Source organism: Candida metapsilosis, assembly GCF_017655625.1.
Source record: "Candida metapsilosis strain BP57 chromosome Unknown scaffold7, whole genome shotgun sequence".
Taxonomy (NCBI): domain Eukaryota; kingdom Fungi; phylum Ascomycota; class Pichiomycetes; order Serinales; family Debaryomycetaceae; genus Lodderomyces; species Lodderomyces metapsilosis.
Window position 1 is genome coordinate 2,089,860 of NW_027138165.1, and position 16,338 is coordinate 2,106,197.

Here is a 16,338-nt window from a genome sequence, read left to right on the forward strand (position 1 = left end):
ACAACTAATATAAGTAAACAAAATTTGGATTCCTATCTCCAAGGTTAACTTGTTCACGCTCAGGCAACTCATTAAACTTTTGTTTATAAGCATCTGTTTGTTTGATTTTGTTCATGTGTAAGCAGTAGAAGAAGTAAGCAACGCCAGTCAACATTGCAAAACAAACAGCAGCAAGACAAGTACTCAACCCTGGCTTATAAACTGGGGCATCTTTGGACAAAAAAATAAATGTCGCAATGATGCCACCAATATTTCCAAAACCAATTTGCCATGCAGTGCCAACAGACTTTCTAAGATGTGAACCATTATTTAAAGCTGCCCAGCAAACAATCAAAGGCATTGCTGTGTACAATCCACTTGCAGCCAAAAAGCAACCTCCATATCTAACCTGTGGCTTATCAGTAGCTCCCAAAATCATAGCCAAACCAACAATAGCAATAACCATAGCACCAATAAGAAAAGGCAATCTCTTTTTGAAGTAATCACTAGCAAATGCAACAATGTTAATCACACCAAATGCACAAACCCAAGGGTAAACCGAATGTTGTTGTGCTGAAACTGCTGTATATCCCATTTGATTAATAATAGTGGCTGCGAAATAAGCATAACCATAAGAAGGAATAATTAAACCAAAATAAGACAATGAAGGCAACCAAATCAACCAATCTTTAAGACATTTGACAACATCTCTCCATGTATTTGTGATTTCATATGCAACACTAGCACCAGCATACCATTCCAACTTTTGCTTAAGAAAATGTTTCTCTTTTGTACTCAAAAAGCGGGCTTGTTCCGGGAAATCTGTGAGGATATAGAATAGTACAAAGCTGCCAATGATTGTAGCACAGCCCTCTAATATAAAAATCCAGCGCCATGAACTATACCCGTGTAAACCATCCAACAGATCAACTCTGTAAGCAATTGCACCAGATGCAGCACCAGCCAAGGCTGTACAACTGAAAAACGCACTGAATCGACGTTGCGATTCTCTCATAGTGTAGAATGTAGATAAGACGTAGAAGATACCGCAAAACAAGACCAGTTCCACAATACCCAAGAGAAATCTTGTTGCAGCCAATGCTCCAAAGTTCTTAACAAATCCCATACCCACTGTAATGGCTCCAAAGAGGAAAACGGAACCAGAAAGCCAGATATGAGGTTTAACAAACTTGATACAGTAGTTGCCAAAGACTTCAAAGAATATATATGGAACAAAGAATAAAGTAAGGGCGGTATTGTATTGGTTACCGGTCAATTTCAACTCAGAGGCCATGCCATAGACATTGGCATTGGATATATTGACTCTATCCAAGAATGAGAAAAAGTAAAGAAGGCAAAATGGAGGCACGACACAGATGTCAACCTTCCACATGAGTTTCTTATGATTTATCCCAAGTTCGGAGGCCAAATTTGCTGTTTTGGTGTCAGCAGATGATGCTGACACTTCCAACTGCAATTCATCCAAGGTGGACACCTCTGAGTTTACTAATTCAGGGTCTTTCAATACTGTCATGGTGGTGGGGAAGGTAATGATGAAGTCTATGGGAGGGTTAAAATGCCCAACTTTTACAGATTCAAAGGATTTTTGAATATATTTCAATGAGAGTGTTGCGGGGGAATCAAACAAACGTGTGGTGAGTAATAGAGAAACTCTGCCGCTTGTGTAATAAGAGGATTTAGATTGTCTCCGGTAAAGGAAGAGGCACATTTCTTCAAAAACAGATTGAAACCAAAAACGTCGAAATTGCGTAAAAAATTAGTCATAATTCTCTTGACGTGAACGCAACTTCAAAAAGTTATAGTATTTTGCCCTGATACTCGTAACCTTTGATATAATAACTTGACATATAATCTGTCAAAAAATGGAAGTTTCCATAACTGATTTATCAGTTTTTGAATACTTTTTTCAATCTCTGTTCTTCGTTAGTACGCAGTAGGTATTTGTCCAATATCCATAAAATCATCAAAGACTATTTTGACTCTACAGGCGACTCGTTTATTGAATTAAGGTATTTTCAATAACCCCCACTTGGCCTGTTTCGGCGCAGAAAAAGTAACAAAAACAAATAGAACAAACAAAATAGTTTAAATATAATCATCAGTCTTTCTCGGCTGATTCTAAAGCGTTTAAAGAAACTTTTGCGAACACTATTTGTTTGTTTCACGCCATCAAAACTAAATTGGGGGAATCACTGTTGGATTTGTTGTATCTTTCTTGCATTGACTGAGTTTAACAAAGAAGCTATGCAAAAGGGTGAGATTTGAGAGGATCTTTGAGGGAGCAACTCATGGTACAACTAGTAGGGCTCAGCAGAAGCAGCTCGATTTGAAAAGGAGGGATCAGAGATACCAAGCAATAGAGAAACCTTTTTTTGGAAAGATTTAACCTATCAAGTTAAGATAAAGAGTGAAGATAGAGTTATATTAGACCACATTGACGGGTGGGGTCAAACCTGGACAGATTACGGCATTGATGGGAGTATCTGTGCTGGTAAGGTCACATTGTTGAATCGTTTGTCGGAGAGGGTCACCACAGATTACCCATGGTACGAGGTTGGTTAATGGTCATTCACTCGACTCATCATTCCAAAGATCTATTGGGTAATGTCCAACAGCAAGATTTGCAGTTGCCTACTTCAACTGTTCGTGAAGCTTTGCAATTTTCCTCCTACCTCCGTTAATCGGACAAGATTTCCAAGAAAGAAAAGGATGAATATGTTGATTTGTTTGAAATGACGAGCTATGGTGATGCTTTGGTTGGTGTTGTCGGAGAGGGGTTGAGAAGAAGCGTTTGACTATTGGTGTTAAGCCGAAATTGTTACTATCCCTCGATGAGCCAACAGGTTAGACTCACAAACAGCATGGTCAATTTGTAAATTGATGAGAAAATTGGCAGACCATGGACAAGATATCTTGTCCGTCAGCCATTTGCCCTTTTGCTGCAGGAATTTGACAGATTGCTATTCTTGCAAAAGGGAGGACAAACTGTTTAATTTGGTGACTTGGGAGAAAACTATGAATCTAACGGGGCTGATCCATGCCCAGCGGAAGCAAACCCAGCTGAATCGGTGTCACAAGTTGTTGGAGCTGCACCAGGATCACACGCCAAACACAACTGCTTTGAAGTGTGGAGAAACTCACAAGAGTATCAAAATGGAAAGAGATTTCTGCTGTGGAGACTGAGCTTTCGAAATTGCCCAGAGATGAAGACCCAAGAAGACAACTACACCTATGCTGCTCCACTTTGGAAACAATACTTGATCGTCACATGGAAACCTATTATGTCGACGTTGTGCTTGTCATTCTGTGATGTGCTTAAAACCGGTGATCAGTTGCCTGGGTTCTGGATCTACATATACCGTTGCAAACCCATTTACTTTATCTATGGCTACAAGGTTGGCAAACAATTCAGCTGAATGCTCCAACACAGAACAACCAAGTGGTCAATCGTGTACATGCTTGAAATCTTATATTGAGAAAGCAGGAGGATACATTTGTTGATACCAACGGTTGTAAATATTGTACCATCTTGGACTAGTCATTTGCTCGGTCAAATATTGTTTCCACTACAGCATTGTTGCCAGAGTTCCAAAGGGGAACAGGGAAAAAGGAGAAGAAATGATGCTTTATATAGTTACGTAATTGAATATATGTTTTGGCGGTTCCCCCTTTATGCTCTTCCAATTTTGGAGAAAGATTTTATCAACAATAGTCAAGAATTTGATGGATGGTTAAGCAGATCTGCTCGTAAGTTTATTCAATCCACTTGGATGATTGCTAATTGTTCAAGCTCAATGGGAGTAGTCTTGACCGATATAAAAGTGATAATCTTCAATTGACATGAAGCATCCAAAAATACAAACTTAGGGATACAGCGTGGAGGCTGATACCAGGCATTCTTGTTGCCCAACTTCTGAGCAAAGATTGACCATTATGTGCTTGTGCAATTAACAAATTGGTATGTTTGGTTTGGATTAGTTCCTAGTGTAAAGGACTTGGTTTGATGATTGATTTTGTGAACAATAAATTTTTCGTCGCACAGGGGTGGTATCATAACCCTACTGATTACATAATGATTCAACTTTTTGGTTGCAATTGCAAAAAAAGACTACTTCATTGTTTCTCAAAACTCAATATAAACTAAAATCAATAAACTACATCTTTATATAATTTGATGGGAACAAACCAGTAACTCCATTATACTTTCCCATCCACCAACCTGGATCATCTTTGTTGATAATTTCAATGGTGGCACCAGCAGGAAAAGAAAGATCACCTTGAGCTTGAGCAGTGTAATCATAAAGAGCAATACAAACCTCAGCAGCAGCAGGAGCAGCAGCAGGAGCGGCAGTAGCAGGTGGAGTGTTGACATAAGCAGGAGGAGGTGGAGACTGGTAAGAAGATTGAGGAGATTGATAAGCTTGAGGAGATTGATAAGAAGCTTTGTAGTCAGGATTATAAGTTGTTCCCGTTGGTGAAGTTGGAGATTGAGGCTTTGCAGTGTGAAGTCTTCCAAGTTTTGATTTAGCATAACCAACCTTAAAATGAGTAATACCAATAGCATCAGTTTTCTCTTCAATGTCACCTTTCTTTGCATGATAAGCTTCTAACAAGTCAGTGCTGAGATCAAAATATTTAACAGAGTCAATTTTTTCCATATTCAGGTAGAGAATGAAGAAGATGTTAAGCTGCATATAGTAGAAAGAGGTAAACAATGGCTGGATAAACTCACTCTGCATCTGAAACAAGACCGGCAACTCATTCTTCAACAACTCATTGTAATAATCATACTCCTGACGAGCTACTTCTACTTCCATTTCAGCCTTGTACATTTTCTCCTCATCTTTTGCAGTTCTCTCTTTTTTTTCCTCGTATTTTTTATAGGTTCTTTGATGTCTGTCCAAGTCCACTTGTTTATGTTCTCTTTTTGTGGCCATCTTGCGAATACCATCAATCACTTTCAACAATTCAGTAGCAGGTTCAACCACTCTTTTTTCAATCAATTCCAAATCCGGTTTCAACTCCTCTTTTAATTCAGCAACCAATTCCCGATATTGCTCAGCAGCCTCAATACCTTGTGGATTATCCTCGGGAATAGCAGCAGTAGGGTCTGATAACTTTCCGCTGATGGGCTTATAAATTTCTTCTATGGCTTGAGAGAAAGTGATCTGGTCATCCAACATACCTTGTATTGATTTAAAATACTTGCCACTTTCTTCTTTCAACTTCTTCGTCTCAACCTCAATCTCCCTAAATCTACGTTCGGCATCTTGGTATACCGGGTCATGGGTGACCTCGCCCATGTTTAACTTTTGGCGGAAATTTTGTGGGGCTCTTACAATGGACTTTTTTAAACCTTTAAATGACATGTTTGGGTGGATGAGTTTTCAGGACAATTGGGTGAATTCTTTTAACAGTTGCAGTTGTAGCTTCAATTGGGTGAATCTTGGCTTCTTAAAGTTGTTCGTCGTTGAAACTTTTTTATTTTTTTTTTGTCCAAATTCGGTCATTCATCAAATTAACGACGACTATGGAACCGGAGTAATTATACAAAGTCAAAACACCATCAAAAGCAATGGTATAGGTAATGCCCCATTTGGCAGGCAAACAATGACCACCGAAAGAATATAGCAATTATAGAAGTTCTTTGACAATGGGAGGTGAGAGACATAAATAGCTGTGGCTTTGAATCTTATCTGTTGAAGTAAGATGACGATTAATTCCTTTACGAGAAGCTTTGAGACTAGTGTTTTCTTGGGAGCTGTCCACTTGGCCTAGGGCAACAATGGAAGTGTTTCATCAAATAGGTCCCATTGAGAGAATCGTACAATTATCAAATTCTTGCCTCGTAGAGGGAACTCTATTTGATTGATACTGCCAAACATATATTCAATTACGTATAACTCTATAAAAGCATCCTTACTGTGGTGAAACAAATGACTAGTCCAGGATGGTACAATACCTGGCAGCCATTAGTATCAACAATGTATCCTCCTCCTTTCTCGACATAAGATTTCAAGTATGAACATGATTGGCCACTTGGTGGTTCTGTGCTGGAGCATTCAGCTGAATTGTTTGCCAACCCTACAGCCATGGATAAGTAAATGGGTTGCAATGGTACATGATCCAAAAACCCAGGCAACTGATCTCCAGTTTTAGGCACACCACAGAATGGCAAGCACAACGTAAACCTAATATATCTCCATGTGATGATCTAGTATTGTTTCCAAAGTGGAGCTGCATACGTGTATTTGGCTTCCCCGGGTCTTCATCGCTGGGCAATTTCGAAAGCTCAGTCTCCACAGCAGAAATCTCTTTCCATTTTGATACTCTTGTGAATTTCTCCAAACTTCAAAGTAGTTGTGTTTGGCGTGTGATCCTGGTGCAGCTCCAACAACTTGCAATCGTTCATTCGGCTGGGTTGGCTTCCGCTGGACATGGATCGAACCCCGTTAGATTCAAAGTTTTCTCCCAAGTCACCAAAGTAAACAGTTTGTCCTCCTCTTTGTAACAAACGATCAAATTCCTGCAACAAAAGGGCAGAGGGCTGATGGGACAAGATAGCTTGTCCATGGCCTGCCAATTTTTTCATCAATTTGCAAATCGACCGCGCGGTTTGTGAGTCTGATGGCGAGGAATAGTAACAATTTCGGCTCAACACCAATAGTCAAACGCTTCCTCTGTTCAACATTCAATCCTTCACCGGCAACACCAACCAAAGCATCACCATAGCTCGTCATTTCAAGCAAATCAACATATTCATCCTTTTCTTTCTTGGATATCTTGTCCGATTGACGAAGGTAGGCAGAGAATTGCAAAGCTTCACGAACAGTGGAGGTAGTCAAGTGCAAGTCTTGCTGTTGGACATACCCAATAAACCTTTGGAGTGACCATTAACCAACCTCGTACCATCGGTAATCTGTGGTAACCCTCTCCGACAAACAATTCAACAATGTGGTTTCACCAGCACCACGGGCTCCCGTCAACGCAGTAATCTGTCCAGGCTTGACCCCACCCGTCAACGTGATCTAAAATGATTCCATTCTCACTCTTTATCTTAACTTGATAGGTTAAATCTTTCCAAAAAAAAAAAAAGGTTTCTCTATTGCTTGGCATCTCTGATCCCTCGTTTTCGAATTGAGCTGCTTCTGCTGAACCATACCAGTTGTACCATTAGTCGCTCTCTCAAAGACAAAACAATTTCACCCTTTTGCATAGCTCCTTTGTTAAACTCAGTCAACACAACAAATCCAACAGTGATTCCCCAATTTCTCCACTTGTGTGCATTGTAATATTCATATGACAATCTGAGATAGTCTGTACCATTAACAACACCACTCCCCGTTTTTTGCGCCGACAACTGAGCAAGTCCGATTTGCTTTTGTAATGCTTTCACCAGTTGGAACAAAAGCTGAACATGCAACTTCACGATTGGAGAATTCGTTAACCATGAGGCGCTTCAAACACGTACCCAACAGGGTTAATATAGTTGATCCATCTGGACCAGCCAAGCATCTTTGGTGTGATGACAGTTGCTGGAGTCATGGCCCTGGTAATCGATGTTGACACAGCACCAATGGACCTAAACATGTGTGACATAACCAAGGTACATGTAATGCACATTAACCAGTAGAAGAACCTCCCCGGATTTCTTTGACCATAAAGTAAAACACAAAATTGAATGACATTAATAGCTTTGTTGGCAACTTATAATACTTGCTAACGCATGGCCGATGAAGTGCATACTTTTCATGCTTTTCAACAATTGGCCTTGCATGTAGGATCTCCAAAAGTTATGAAAACGCGTTAAACAACACAGCAATGAATAGGGATGCCCCATGGAGAAAGAATGAGTTGGAGTCGCTTAGCATGTTGTAGAAGACTGTTGATAAGATGAGACACATAACCAACTGTCCGAATATTGACTGAGGGATCATTTCTTAGCCAGTTTCTGTGCATCAAGTACTTCACTTGCATTCCAAATGACACTGTGTAGGGTGATCCTGGACGGATGTGATCCGATTGTCTTTGCTGTGTGTGAGTCATGGTAGAGTTCCGATTCAAAGTATTCGTCAATCTCTTCAACCAAGGCGGTCATACTCAGGAGACTTTTTCCATCTTGCTTCAAACTCCTCTGCAGTGCAAGGTACCTTATCTTCAAATCCTAGACGGGCTTTTCTCTCGGACGGGTTGGATGATTGATGTAAGGAAATCGGCAGTAGTTTTGTCTTTCGGTTGACGAAAAATTCTTTCGCCTTATCAGCGCGACCAAAGAAGATTTAGGTACCCCTTCGTACAACATAACAAACCTTGTCAAACATATCATAAGCATCTTGTGACCGTAAAGGTTTGAAAGTTTATATCGTACTGGTTTGTAAAATTACGTCGTCGTAATATAAACTTCCAAGGTGGTGTGCATTTGTCATAATACTTATGCATAGATTGAAATCGCACAAATGAGAGACCTCTATCAAAAGCTCTTCTTGTCTTTCGTTGACCTGGGCCAACATATCCTAACTGGAAGGAAACACGAACCTGTTTCAGAATGCATATGCTATCAGAGGTCTTTCAGCTTTGATGAGTGAAACAAACAAATGTATTCATAGAGTTAAACTCTTCAGCCTTTCTCGGCTGATTAGAGTTAAACTATTGTTCTTTATTGTTTTTGTTACTTTTTCTGCTCCGGAACAGGCCAAAGTATTGAGGTTTATTAAAATACCCTAATTCAATAAACGAGTCGCCTGTAGAGTCAAATAGTCTTTGATGACTCTATGGATATTGGTCAAATACCTACTGAGTAGTAACGAAAAGCAGAGATTTGTATCGAAAAAATAAATAAATTCGTTATGGAAACTTCAAATTTTTGACAGATTATATGTCAAGTTATTAAATCAATGGTCACGAGTATCTGGCGGCAAAATAATAATACCTCTTTGAAGTTGGCGTTCACGTCAAGAGAATTAATGACTAATTTTTTACGCAATTTCGACGTTTTTGGTTTCAATCTGTTTTTGAAGAAATGTGCCTCTTCCTTTACCGGAGACAATCTAAATCCTCTTATTACACAAGCGGCAGAGTTTCTCTATTACTCACCACACGTTTGTTTGATTCCCCCGCAACACTCTCATTGAAATATATTCAAAAATCCTTTGAATCTGTAAAAGTTGGGCATTTTAACCCTCCCATAGACTTCATCATTACCTTCCCCACCACCATGACAGTATTGAAAGACCCTGAATTAGTAAACTCAGAGGTGTCCACCTTGGATGAATTGCAGTTGGAAGTATCAGCATCATCTGCTGACACCAAAACAGCAAATTTGGCCTCCGAACTTGGGATTAATCATAAGAGACTCATGTGGAAGGTTGACATCTGTGTCGTGCCTCCATTTTGCCTTCTTTACTTTTTCTCATTTTTGGATAGAGTCAATATATCCAATGCCAATGTCTATGGCATGGCCTCTGAGTTGAAATTGACGGGTAACCAATACAATACCGCCCTTACTTTATTCTTTGTTCCATATATATTCTTTGAAGTCTTTGGCAACTATTGTATCAAGTTTGTTAAACCTCATATCTGGCTTTCTGGTTCCGTTTTCCTCTTTGGAGCCATTACAGTGGGTATGGGATTTGTTAAGAACTTTGGAGCATTGGCTGCAACAAGATTTCTCTTGGGTATTGTGGAACTGGTCTTGTTTTGCGGTATCTTCTACGTCTTATCTACATTCTACACTATGAAAGAATCACAACGGCGCTTTAGTGCGTTTTTCAGTTGTACGGCCTTGGCTGGTGCTGCATCTGGTGCAATTGCTTACAGGGTTGATCTGTTGGATGGTTTACACGGGTATAGTTCATGGCGCTGGATTTTTATTCTTGAGGGGTGTGCCACCGTTATTGGTAGTTTCCTTTTGTATTTCATTATAGCCGACTTCCCTGAGGAAGCTCGGTTTTTGAGTACAAAGGAAAGGCACTTCCTCAAGAAGAAATTGGAATGGTATGCTGGTGCTGGTGTTGCATATGAAATCACAAATACATGGAGAGATGTTGTCAAATGTCTTAAAGATTGGTTGATTTGGTTGCCTTCATTGTCTTATTTTGGTTTAATTATTCCTTCTTATGGTTATGCTTATTTCGCAGCCACTATTATTAATCAAATGGGATATACAGCAGTTTCAGCACAACAACATTCGGTTTACCCTTGGGTTTGTGCATTTGGTGTGATTAACATTGTTGCATTTGCTAGTGATTACTTCAAAAAGAGATTGCCTTTTCTTATTGGTGCTATGGTTATTGCTATTGTTGGTTTGGCTATGATTTTGGGAGCTACTGATAAGCCACAGGTTAGATATGGAGGTTGCTTTTTGGCTGCAAGTGGATTGTACACAGCAATGCCTTTGATTGTTTGCTGGGCAGCTTTAAATAATGGTTCACATCTTAGAAAGTCTGTTGGCACTGCATGGCAAATTGGTTTTGGAAATATTGGTGGCATCATTGCGACATTTATTTTTTTGTCCAAAGATGCCCCAGTTTATAAGCCAGGGTTGAGTACTTGTCTTGCTGCTGTTTGTTTTGCAATGTTGACTGGCGTTGCTTACTTCTTCTACTGCTTACACATGAACAAAATCAAACAAACAGATGCTTATAAGCAAAAGTTTAATGAATTGCCTGAGCGTGAACAAGTTAACCTTGGAGATAGGAATCCAAATTTTGTTTACTTATATTAATGTAATAGTTTTATTTTCAATAGAATTGATTTTGACTTTCAGCGCCATCTCCTTTCCGTACCTCTACAAGTATCACACTCTACACCTTTTTAGATATTTGCAAAATAAGTATAGATCCTTTTATTCAGTTACAAACAACAACGACACACCTTCGTCACCAGCAGTTGCCACTTTCTTTCCATTTTCCAAGATTGCAAAATCTAATATACCCATGTTATGACCAACACCAGCAAACAATTCTTCACCAGTACGTGCATCCCATTTGTAAATTTTGCCATTCATTGAAGAGCCAATCAAGAATGGTGTGTCATTGATAAACTCCAACTTGGTGATAGCATCATCAACCTTTAAATTTTTCCTCAACCTCCATTGTTGGGTGTCAAACAACAACACATCACCAGAGACAAGTCCAACTGCAAGCAAGTTGATACTTTTGTTTTTGCACCAGCACAAGGCTTCAATTGATAGCTCTGCAACATCCTCCACATTGTCCAAAGTCTTTACTGAAGCCAATACTTTTCCTGTTTCATTGTTTATGATTGAAAGTTGTCCATCTCTGCCACCAATTGCTATGACATAACCATAGTGTTTAATTGTAACCCAAGGACTTTCAACTCCTTTGAAATCATCATGTGGTTGTAATTTGTAGTTGACGGCACCGGTAAAACAGTTCCAATTGATCACACTTCCATCCTCAGATATCGAAACCAATGTCAAATCGTTTTCATCTTTGCCGGGGATGAAAACAGCACCATTACATTCCAAAGTGTGACTGAAACCAGACATTATTTGCACCAACAGTTTACTCTCTTCATCAATTTGATATACCCATATGGACCCATCGTTTGCTCCAAATGCAAAGTAGTTTAATTCAGGATGCACAGTGACAAACAACACCTCAGCCACTTCGTTTAGTTCACCAAACTTGGTCCACTTTTCCCCTCCTTTGGTAGCTTTAAACACCTGCACGAGTCCATCCATGTCGGCAGTTATTAGGTATTTACCATCATTTGTGAATCCACCTGATATAACACTTTCTCCGTGGGGAATCTAATGCTTATTATACAACAGATCTTTAATAAAATCAGCCGTGCTCATCAAGCACTCCTCTTGGTCTAACCTTTCTATAGAGCAACTGATTCGACGTTACCTTGGGGTGTGAATTGTAAACTTCCCTCATTTGAGTTGTCGAATGGAAAATTGGCTGTCTTTTGATATATTAGATGGATTGGGTTTAGCGTTCGCTTTGTTGAAGCGACTTTGAAGTTATATGTCTTTGGTGAGATTGAGTATTCATAATGACTTGGTGGAGGCAGTTCAAGTACTTTTTTTCAACCTCCCTTTGAACAAGTGCCTTTGAAGGGTTAAATCAATATATGATGAGAAAAAGAAGCCGCAAGTGAGTGAACCTATCATTTGTTTGGTGCTATTGATTTCCAGCTAATCTTTGATCCAGTGAAGACGTTCTGACCGTATACAGTGTTTTTTATGCATACTTAGTGCGCCTAAATTATTCTTACCAATTCGCCCCGGAATTCGTTCTAGCGCACGAATCTACACAATAAAATCATTGTTCGCCAAACTGTGTCCCGCTGGTTTGAAAAAACTTTTAGCTCCAAAGGGAAGATTGCTCGAAATCATAGCATTGGTCAAACCATATACTGTAACGATCAAACTTAACTACATAGCTATACCCACATTTAAACCGTCGCCTTGCAAGTCAAGAAGATTATTATTTGTAATCCAAAAAGATCGCTACCCAAACACTACTCGCTCCTTTTCTCAAATAATTTCAATCATCCGATTTTACCCTATTCCTCTTCCAACGTCATGATTCCCACATTGCAACAATACCATATCAGTCCAAAAATGGGCTTCCTCGCCCCTCCATCAGATATCAAACTCCCTCAGAGATATCATCCATGGGAGGAGTTGGCTGAAAATATGCCATCGTACTTAATGGCCAAGTGCTTCCGAAAGGAAGTTGAAAATTTGAAAACAATAAAAGTTGAAGAAGAGGAAGAACAAGTTTTGAGACAACTCCTTTCAGTTCTAGCTTTTCTTCAAAATGGATACATGGCAAATGGCGGAGTTGAAACTGCCCCACCCCAGATTACCATTCCCCTAAATCAACTTTGCAAAATATTTGGTATTGCTCAAATCTCCACCTATGCCTCCCTTGTATTATGGAATTACCGCCTTATTAAACCAGAGAGAGGCTTTTGTTTGGAAAACTTAGCTACACTTTATACATTCACCGGGTCGAATCAAGAGAGTTGGTTTTATCTTACAAGTGTCATGTTTGAGAAAGAAGGTGCAACGTCGTTATGCAAGGGGATGGAAGCGTTGGAAAAGGCTGAGGCTGGCGATTTAGAAGGAACAGTTGGTGCTCTTCAATATCTTGCTGAAGAGATTGATTACCTTGGAGGAGTGATGATGAGAGTTCAAGCTATGGATCCAAATTATTTTTATAACCAATTAAGACCATTTTTAGCTGGGTATAATAAGATGGCAGGTGGGTCAAATGCTCAGTCTTCATTGACTCAGTTTTATGATATTATTCTTGGTGTTGAGCATAAAGATTCATACCTTAAGGAAATGAGAAACTATATGCCAAAGAATCATAGGGACTTTCTTGAAGCTTTAGAGCCGTATGCTCATACTATTAGGAATTTTGTGAGACAGCAAAATGATGAACAATTGACTTTGGCTTATGATGCGTGTTTGGCAATGATTAAAGCGTTTAGAGATAAGCATATCCAGATTGTTACCAGATTCATTGTTCTTCAAAAGGGAAACAAAGTTTCCGAAAAGGGAACCGGTGGTACTTCACTTCTTCCATTTTTGAAGCAATGTAGAGATGAAACAGGTAATGCAGCCGCTGGTAGTTGGGGTAAGAGAATCCTCACCGATGGTATGCTTCGTTTAAAGTACACTAAATAGAGGAAAAAGAAAAAAAAATCTCTTGAAAAAAAAAAAAAACTTTTCCTCTTTCCTCTCTATGATCAGATTATTCTCCACGATGACTAAGAAAGCAAAAGCACAGGAATTCCTTCTCAAGACTCCAAAAGGTACCAAGGATTGGGCCGATAAGGATATGATTATCAGAGAATCCATCTTTGGCAAATTGTCGACTATTTTTAAGAAACATGGTGGGGTGACTATTGATACACCAGTGTTTGAATTGAGGGAGATATTGACTGGGAAATATGGTGAAGATTCGAAATTGATTTATAATTTGGAGGATCAAGGTGGTGAATTGACCTCGTTGAGGTATGATTTGACTGTGCCTTTTGCTAGATTTGTTGCTTGTAATAATTTGAGCAGTATCAAGAGGTATCATATTGCCAAAGTGTACAGAAGAGATCAACCAGCAATGACCAAAGGTAGAATGAGAGAGTTTTACCAATGTGATTTCGATATAGCTGGAACTTACGACTTGATGGTTCCAGATTCCGAGATTTTAAACATTCTTTGTGAAGGATTGAATGAGTTGAATATTAAGGATTATAAAGTCAAGTTGAACCATCGTAAGATATTGGATGGTATTTTTGAAGCTTGTGGGGTACCGGAGGAAGATATCCGTAAAGTTTCTTCAGCAATTGACAAATTGGATAAATCGCCATGGGAAGCTGTCAAGAAGGAAATATTGGAAAAGGGACAAAGTGAGGAGATTGCAGACAAGATATGGACATTTGTTCAACACAGTGGATCAATTCGTGAGGTTATTGAGATTTTGAAAAAGAGTGGTATTGATAATGCAACAGCGCAACAAGGTATCCAAGAGATGGAAGTGTTGGCAGATTACGTTGAGGCATTTGGCATTCAGGATAACTTAAGATTTGACTTGTCATTGGCTAGAGGGTTGGATTACTATACTGGTCTCATCTATGAAGCGGTTACCGCAGCAAGTGCACCACCAAAGAATGCAAGTGAATTAAAGAAGGCCAAAGGTGAGGATGAAGATGCATCAGCTTATGTTGGTGTAGGGTCAATTGCTGCCGGTGGTCGTTATGACAACTTAGTTGGTATGTTTTCAAACAACAAGTCGATTCCATGTGTTGGTATTTCCTTTGGGGTAGAAAGGTTATTCTCCATCATTAAGCAAAGAACAGACTTGTCGAAACTCAACTCACAACATACTGACGTCTATGTGATGGCGTTTGGTGGTGGTGAAGGATGGAATGGGTTCTTGAAGGAGAGAATGCATGTTACCAACCAGTTGTGGAAGGCCGGTATCAATGCAGAGTTCTTGTACAAAGCCAAAGCCAACACACGTAAACAATTTGATGGTGCTGAAAAGTCGGGTGCTAAACTCGCCGTCATCTTGGGTAAAGAAGAGTACCCAGAAGGAAAAATTAGGGTCAAGAAGTTAGGCCAAGGTGAAGAGAATGAAGGTGATGTAATCGCAATCGATGAGATGGTATCATTTGTAAAGTCACAACTACAAGTGGATAGTATCACAAAGGCTATTGGTAATTTGTAAGTAGATCAAGTATTTTAATCGTCCTGGTTTTTATCTAGATTATCTATTTTGTGTCCATGTTTTTCTTTCCCTTTTCTCTTGACCCTACTCCAAAGTGTATTCACATCGTTGAATATAAATGTCCAAATCACACCACACCAACTTGTAACCTCTGGCAATGGGTCATAAAAGTCAGCGGCAATACGTCTAACCTCAGGCAACTTTGTCCAAGCAATAAAGGGGAAATCGTGGTGCTCGTTGTGGTAACCCACATTCCAAGTGAGCAAATTGAGGGAACCATAATAGGAATAGGTCTCTGGAGGCACTGGGATACCCTCGCCTCTAGGTCTATTATTTTCATTCAACACATAATGCTCAGCAATGAAATGACCAGCACAAGGATGCAACGAGCCTGCCAAGAATGAACTCATGATAAAATAGCCAAAACTCTTCCACCCAAACAAGTTGACCCAAATATAATCAAAGGCAAGTTGGTGAAAAACATTCAACAAATGAATGTAGGTGAATTTAATCTGAGTGATAAACATAGGTCTAAGTGCATAAAAGAAAATCTGACATGTTGCGAAAAACACTTTTCCTAAAAGGTTAGACATAATGACGGCTTCAAATCGAGTTGGTAAATCAGTATCCAAGTATTCATCCCCTTGGAATTTGTGATGCAACTGATGGTATGGCTGAAATGAGGCAGAATAAGGAATACCAATAGGGACATTTGTGAAAATAGCAAACAACTTGTTATGTAAAGGCTTTTTAAACAATAGGTTATGGCTCAACTCATGTATTGCTAGGAAAATAGCTTGATTTGCAGTAGCGCCAATAACATACGCCAAAATGAAAAACTTCCATGAGAAAACAGGTGTATTCCGGAGATAAATTGCCACTGATAACTGTAAAAGAACCACAAACAACACATACCACTTTGTCTTTGGTTCATACCCCATTAGCTTCTTCATCTCAGGATACTTTGCAAGAATCAATTTTCTGCGAAGCGCGTGTGGTTCTCCCTCTTTTGACCAGTAAAATTCATTCAACACTTCTATAGGAGCATCTGCTGGGGGAGTGACAAATGTAAACGTCTGATCGGAGTTTCTATGTTTGATTGAAGCGTCCATTGTTGAGGAAGAGAAGA

The 16,338-nt window shown here is 39.5% G+C and overlaps 9 protein-coding genes across 9 annotated transcripts; 4 read left to right on the plus strand and 5 right to left on the minus strand. All coding sequences in view use genetic code 12, as the record gives it.

Annotated features, from left to right (window-relative positions):
* Positions 1 to 4: 4 nt before the first annotated feature.
* Positions 5 to 1,513, minus strand: I9W82_005489 (TNA1; the record flags this gene model as incomplete). Its single annotated transcript, XM_067694670.1, has 2 exons — positions 5 to 1,304; positions 1,371 to 1,513. The coding sequence occupies 2 exons, from the start codon at positions 1,511 to 1,513 to the stop codon at positions 5 to 7; spliced, it is 1,443 nt and encodes a 480-aa protein (XP_067546969.1).
* Positions 1,514 to 2,244: 731 nt separating this feature from the next.
* Positions 2,245 to 3,416, plus strand: I9W82_005490 (CDR1; the record flags this gene model as incomplete). Its single annotated transcript, XM_067694672.1, has 3 exons — positions 2,245 to 2,254; positions 2,345 to 2,491; positions 3,046 to 3,416. 3 exons carry the CDS (start codon positions 2,245 to 2,247, stop codon positions 3,414 to 3,416), a joined length of 528 nt encoding a protein of 175 aa, XP_067546970.1.
* A 738-nt stretch (positions 3,417 to 4,154) lies between these two features.
* Positions 4,155 to 5,369, minus strand: RVS167 (amphiphysin; the record flags this gene model as incomplete). Its single annotated transcript, XM_067694673.1, has 1 exon — positions 4,155 to 5,369. One exon carries the CDS (start codon positions 5,367 to 5,369, stop codon positions 4,155 to 4,157), a length of 1,215 nt encoding a protein of 404 aa, XP_067546971.1.
* Positions 5,370 to 5,905: 536 nt separating this feature from the next.
* I9W82_005492 (CDR1) lies at positions 5,906 to 7,777 on the minus strand (the record flags this gene model as incomplete). Its single annotated transcript, XM_067694674.1, has 6 exons — positions 5,906 to 6,200; positions 6,396 to 6,526; positions 6,609 to 6,853; positions 6,965 to 6,995; positions 7,163 to 7,389; positions 7,747 to 7,777. 6 exons carry the CDS (start codon positions 7,775 to 7,777, stop codon positions 5,906 to 5,908), a joined length of 960 nt encoding a protein of 319 aa, XP_067546972.1.
* A 1,437-nt stretch (positions 7,778 to 9,214) lies between these two features.
* On the plus strand, positions 9,215 to 10,723 carry I9W82_005493 (TNA1; the record flags this gene model as incomplete). The annotated part of the gene is made up of 2 exons (XM_067694675.1): positions 9,215 to 9,357; positions 9,424 to 10,723. 2 exons carry the CDS (start codon positions 9,215 to 9,217, stop codon positions 10,721 to 10,723), a joined length of 1,443 nt encoding a protein of 480 aa, XP_067546973.1.
* A 120-nt stretch (positions 10,724 to 10,843) lies between these two features.
* On the minus strand, positions 10,844 to 11,704 carry I9W82_005494 (SQT1; the record flags this gene model as incomplete). Its single annotated transcript, XM_067694676.1, has 1 exon — positions 10,844 to 11,704. The coding sequence occupies one exon, from the start codon at positions 11,702 to 11,704 to the stop codon at positions 10,844 to 10,846; it is 861 nt and encodes a 286-aa protein (XP_067546974.1).
* An 888-nt stretch (positions 11,705 to 12,592) lies between these two features.
* I9W82_005495 (dioxygenase) lies at positions 12,593 to 13,666 on the plus strand (the record flags this gene model as incomplete). Its single annotated transcript, XM_067694677.1, has 1 exon — positions 12,593 to 13,666. The coding sequence occupies one exon, from the start codon at positions 12,593 to 12,595 to the stop codon at positions 13,664 to 13,666; it is 1,074 nt and encodes a 357-aa protein (XP_067546975.1).
* A 58-nt stretch (positions 13,667 to 13,724) lies between these two features.
* On the plus strand, positions 13,725 to 15,209 carry HTS1 (histidine--tRNA ligase; the record flags this gene model as incomplete). The annotated part of the gene is made up of 1 exon (XM_067694678.1): positions 13,725 to 15,209. One exon carries the CDS (start codon positions 13,725 to 13,727, stop codon positions 15,207 to 15,209), a length of 1,485 nt encoding a protein of 494 aa, XP_067546976.1.
* Positions 15,210 to 15,223: 14 nt separating this feature from the next.
* DES1 (Des1p) lies at positions 15,224 to 16,321 on the minus strand (the record flags this gene model as incomplete). Its single annotated transcript, XM_067694679.1, has 1 exon — positions 15,224 to 16,321. The coding sequence occupies one exon, from the start codon at positions 16,319 to 16,321 to the stop codon at positions 15,224 to 15,226; it is 1,098 nt and encodes a 365-aa protein (XP_067546977.1).
* Between the last annotated feature and the right edge of the window lie 17 nt (positions 16,322 to 16,338).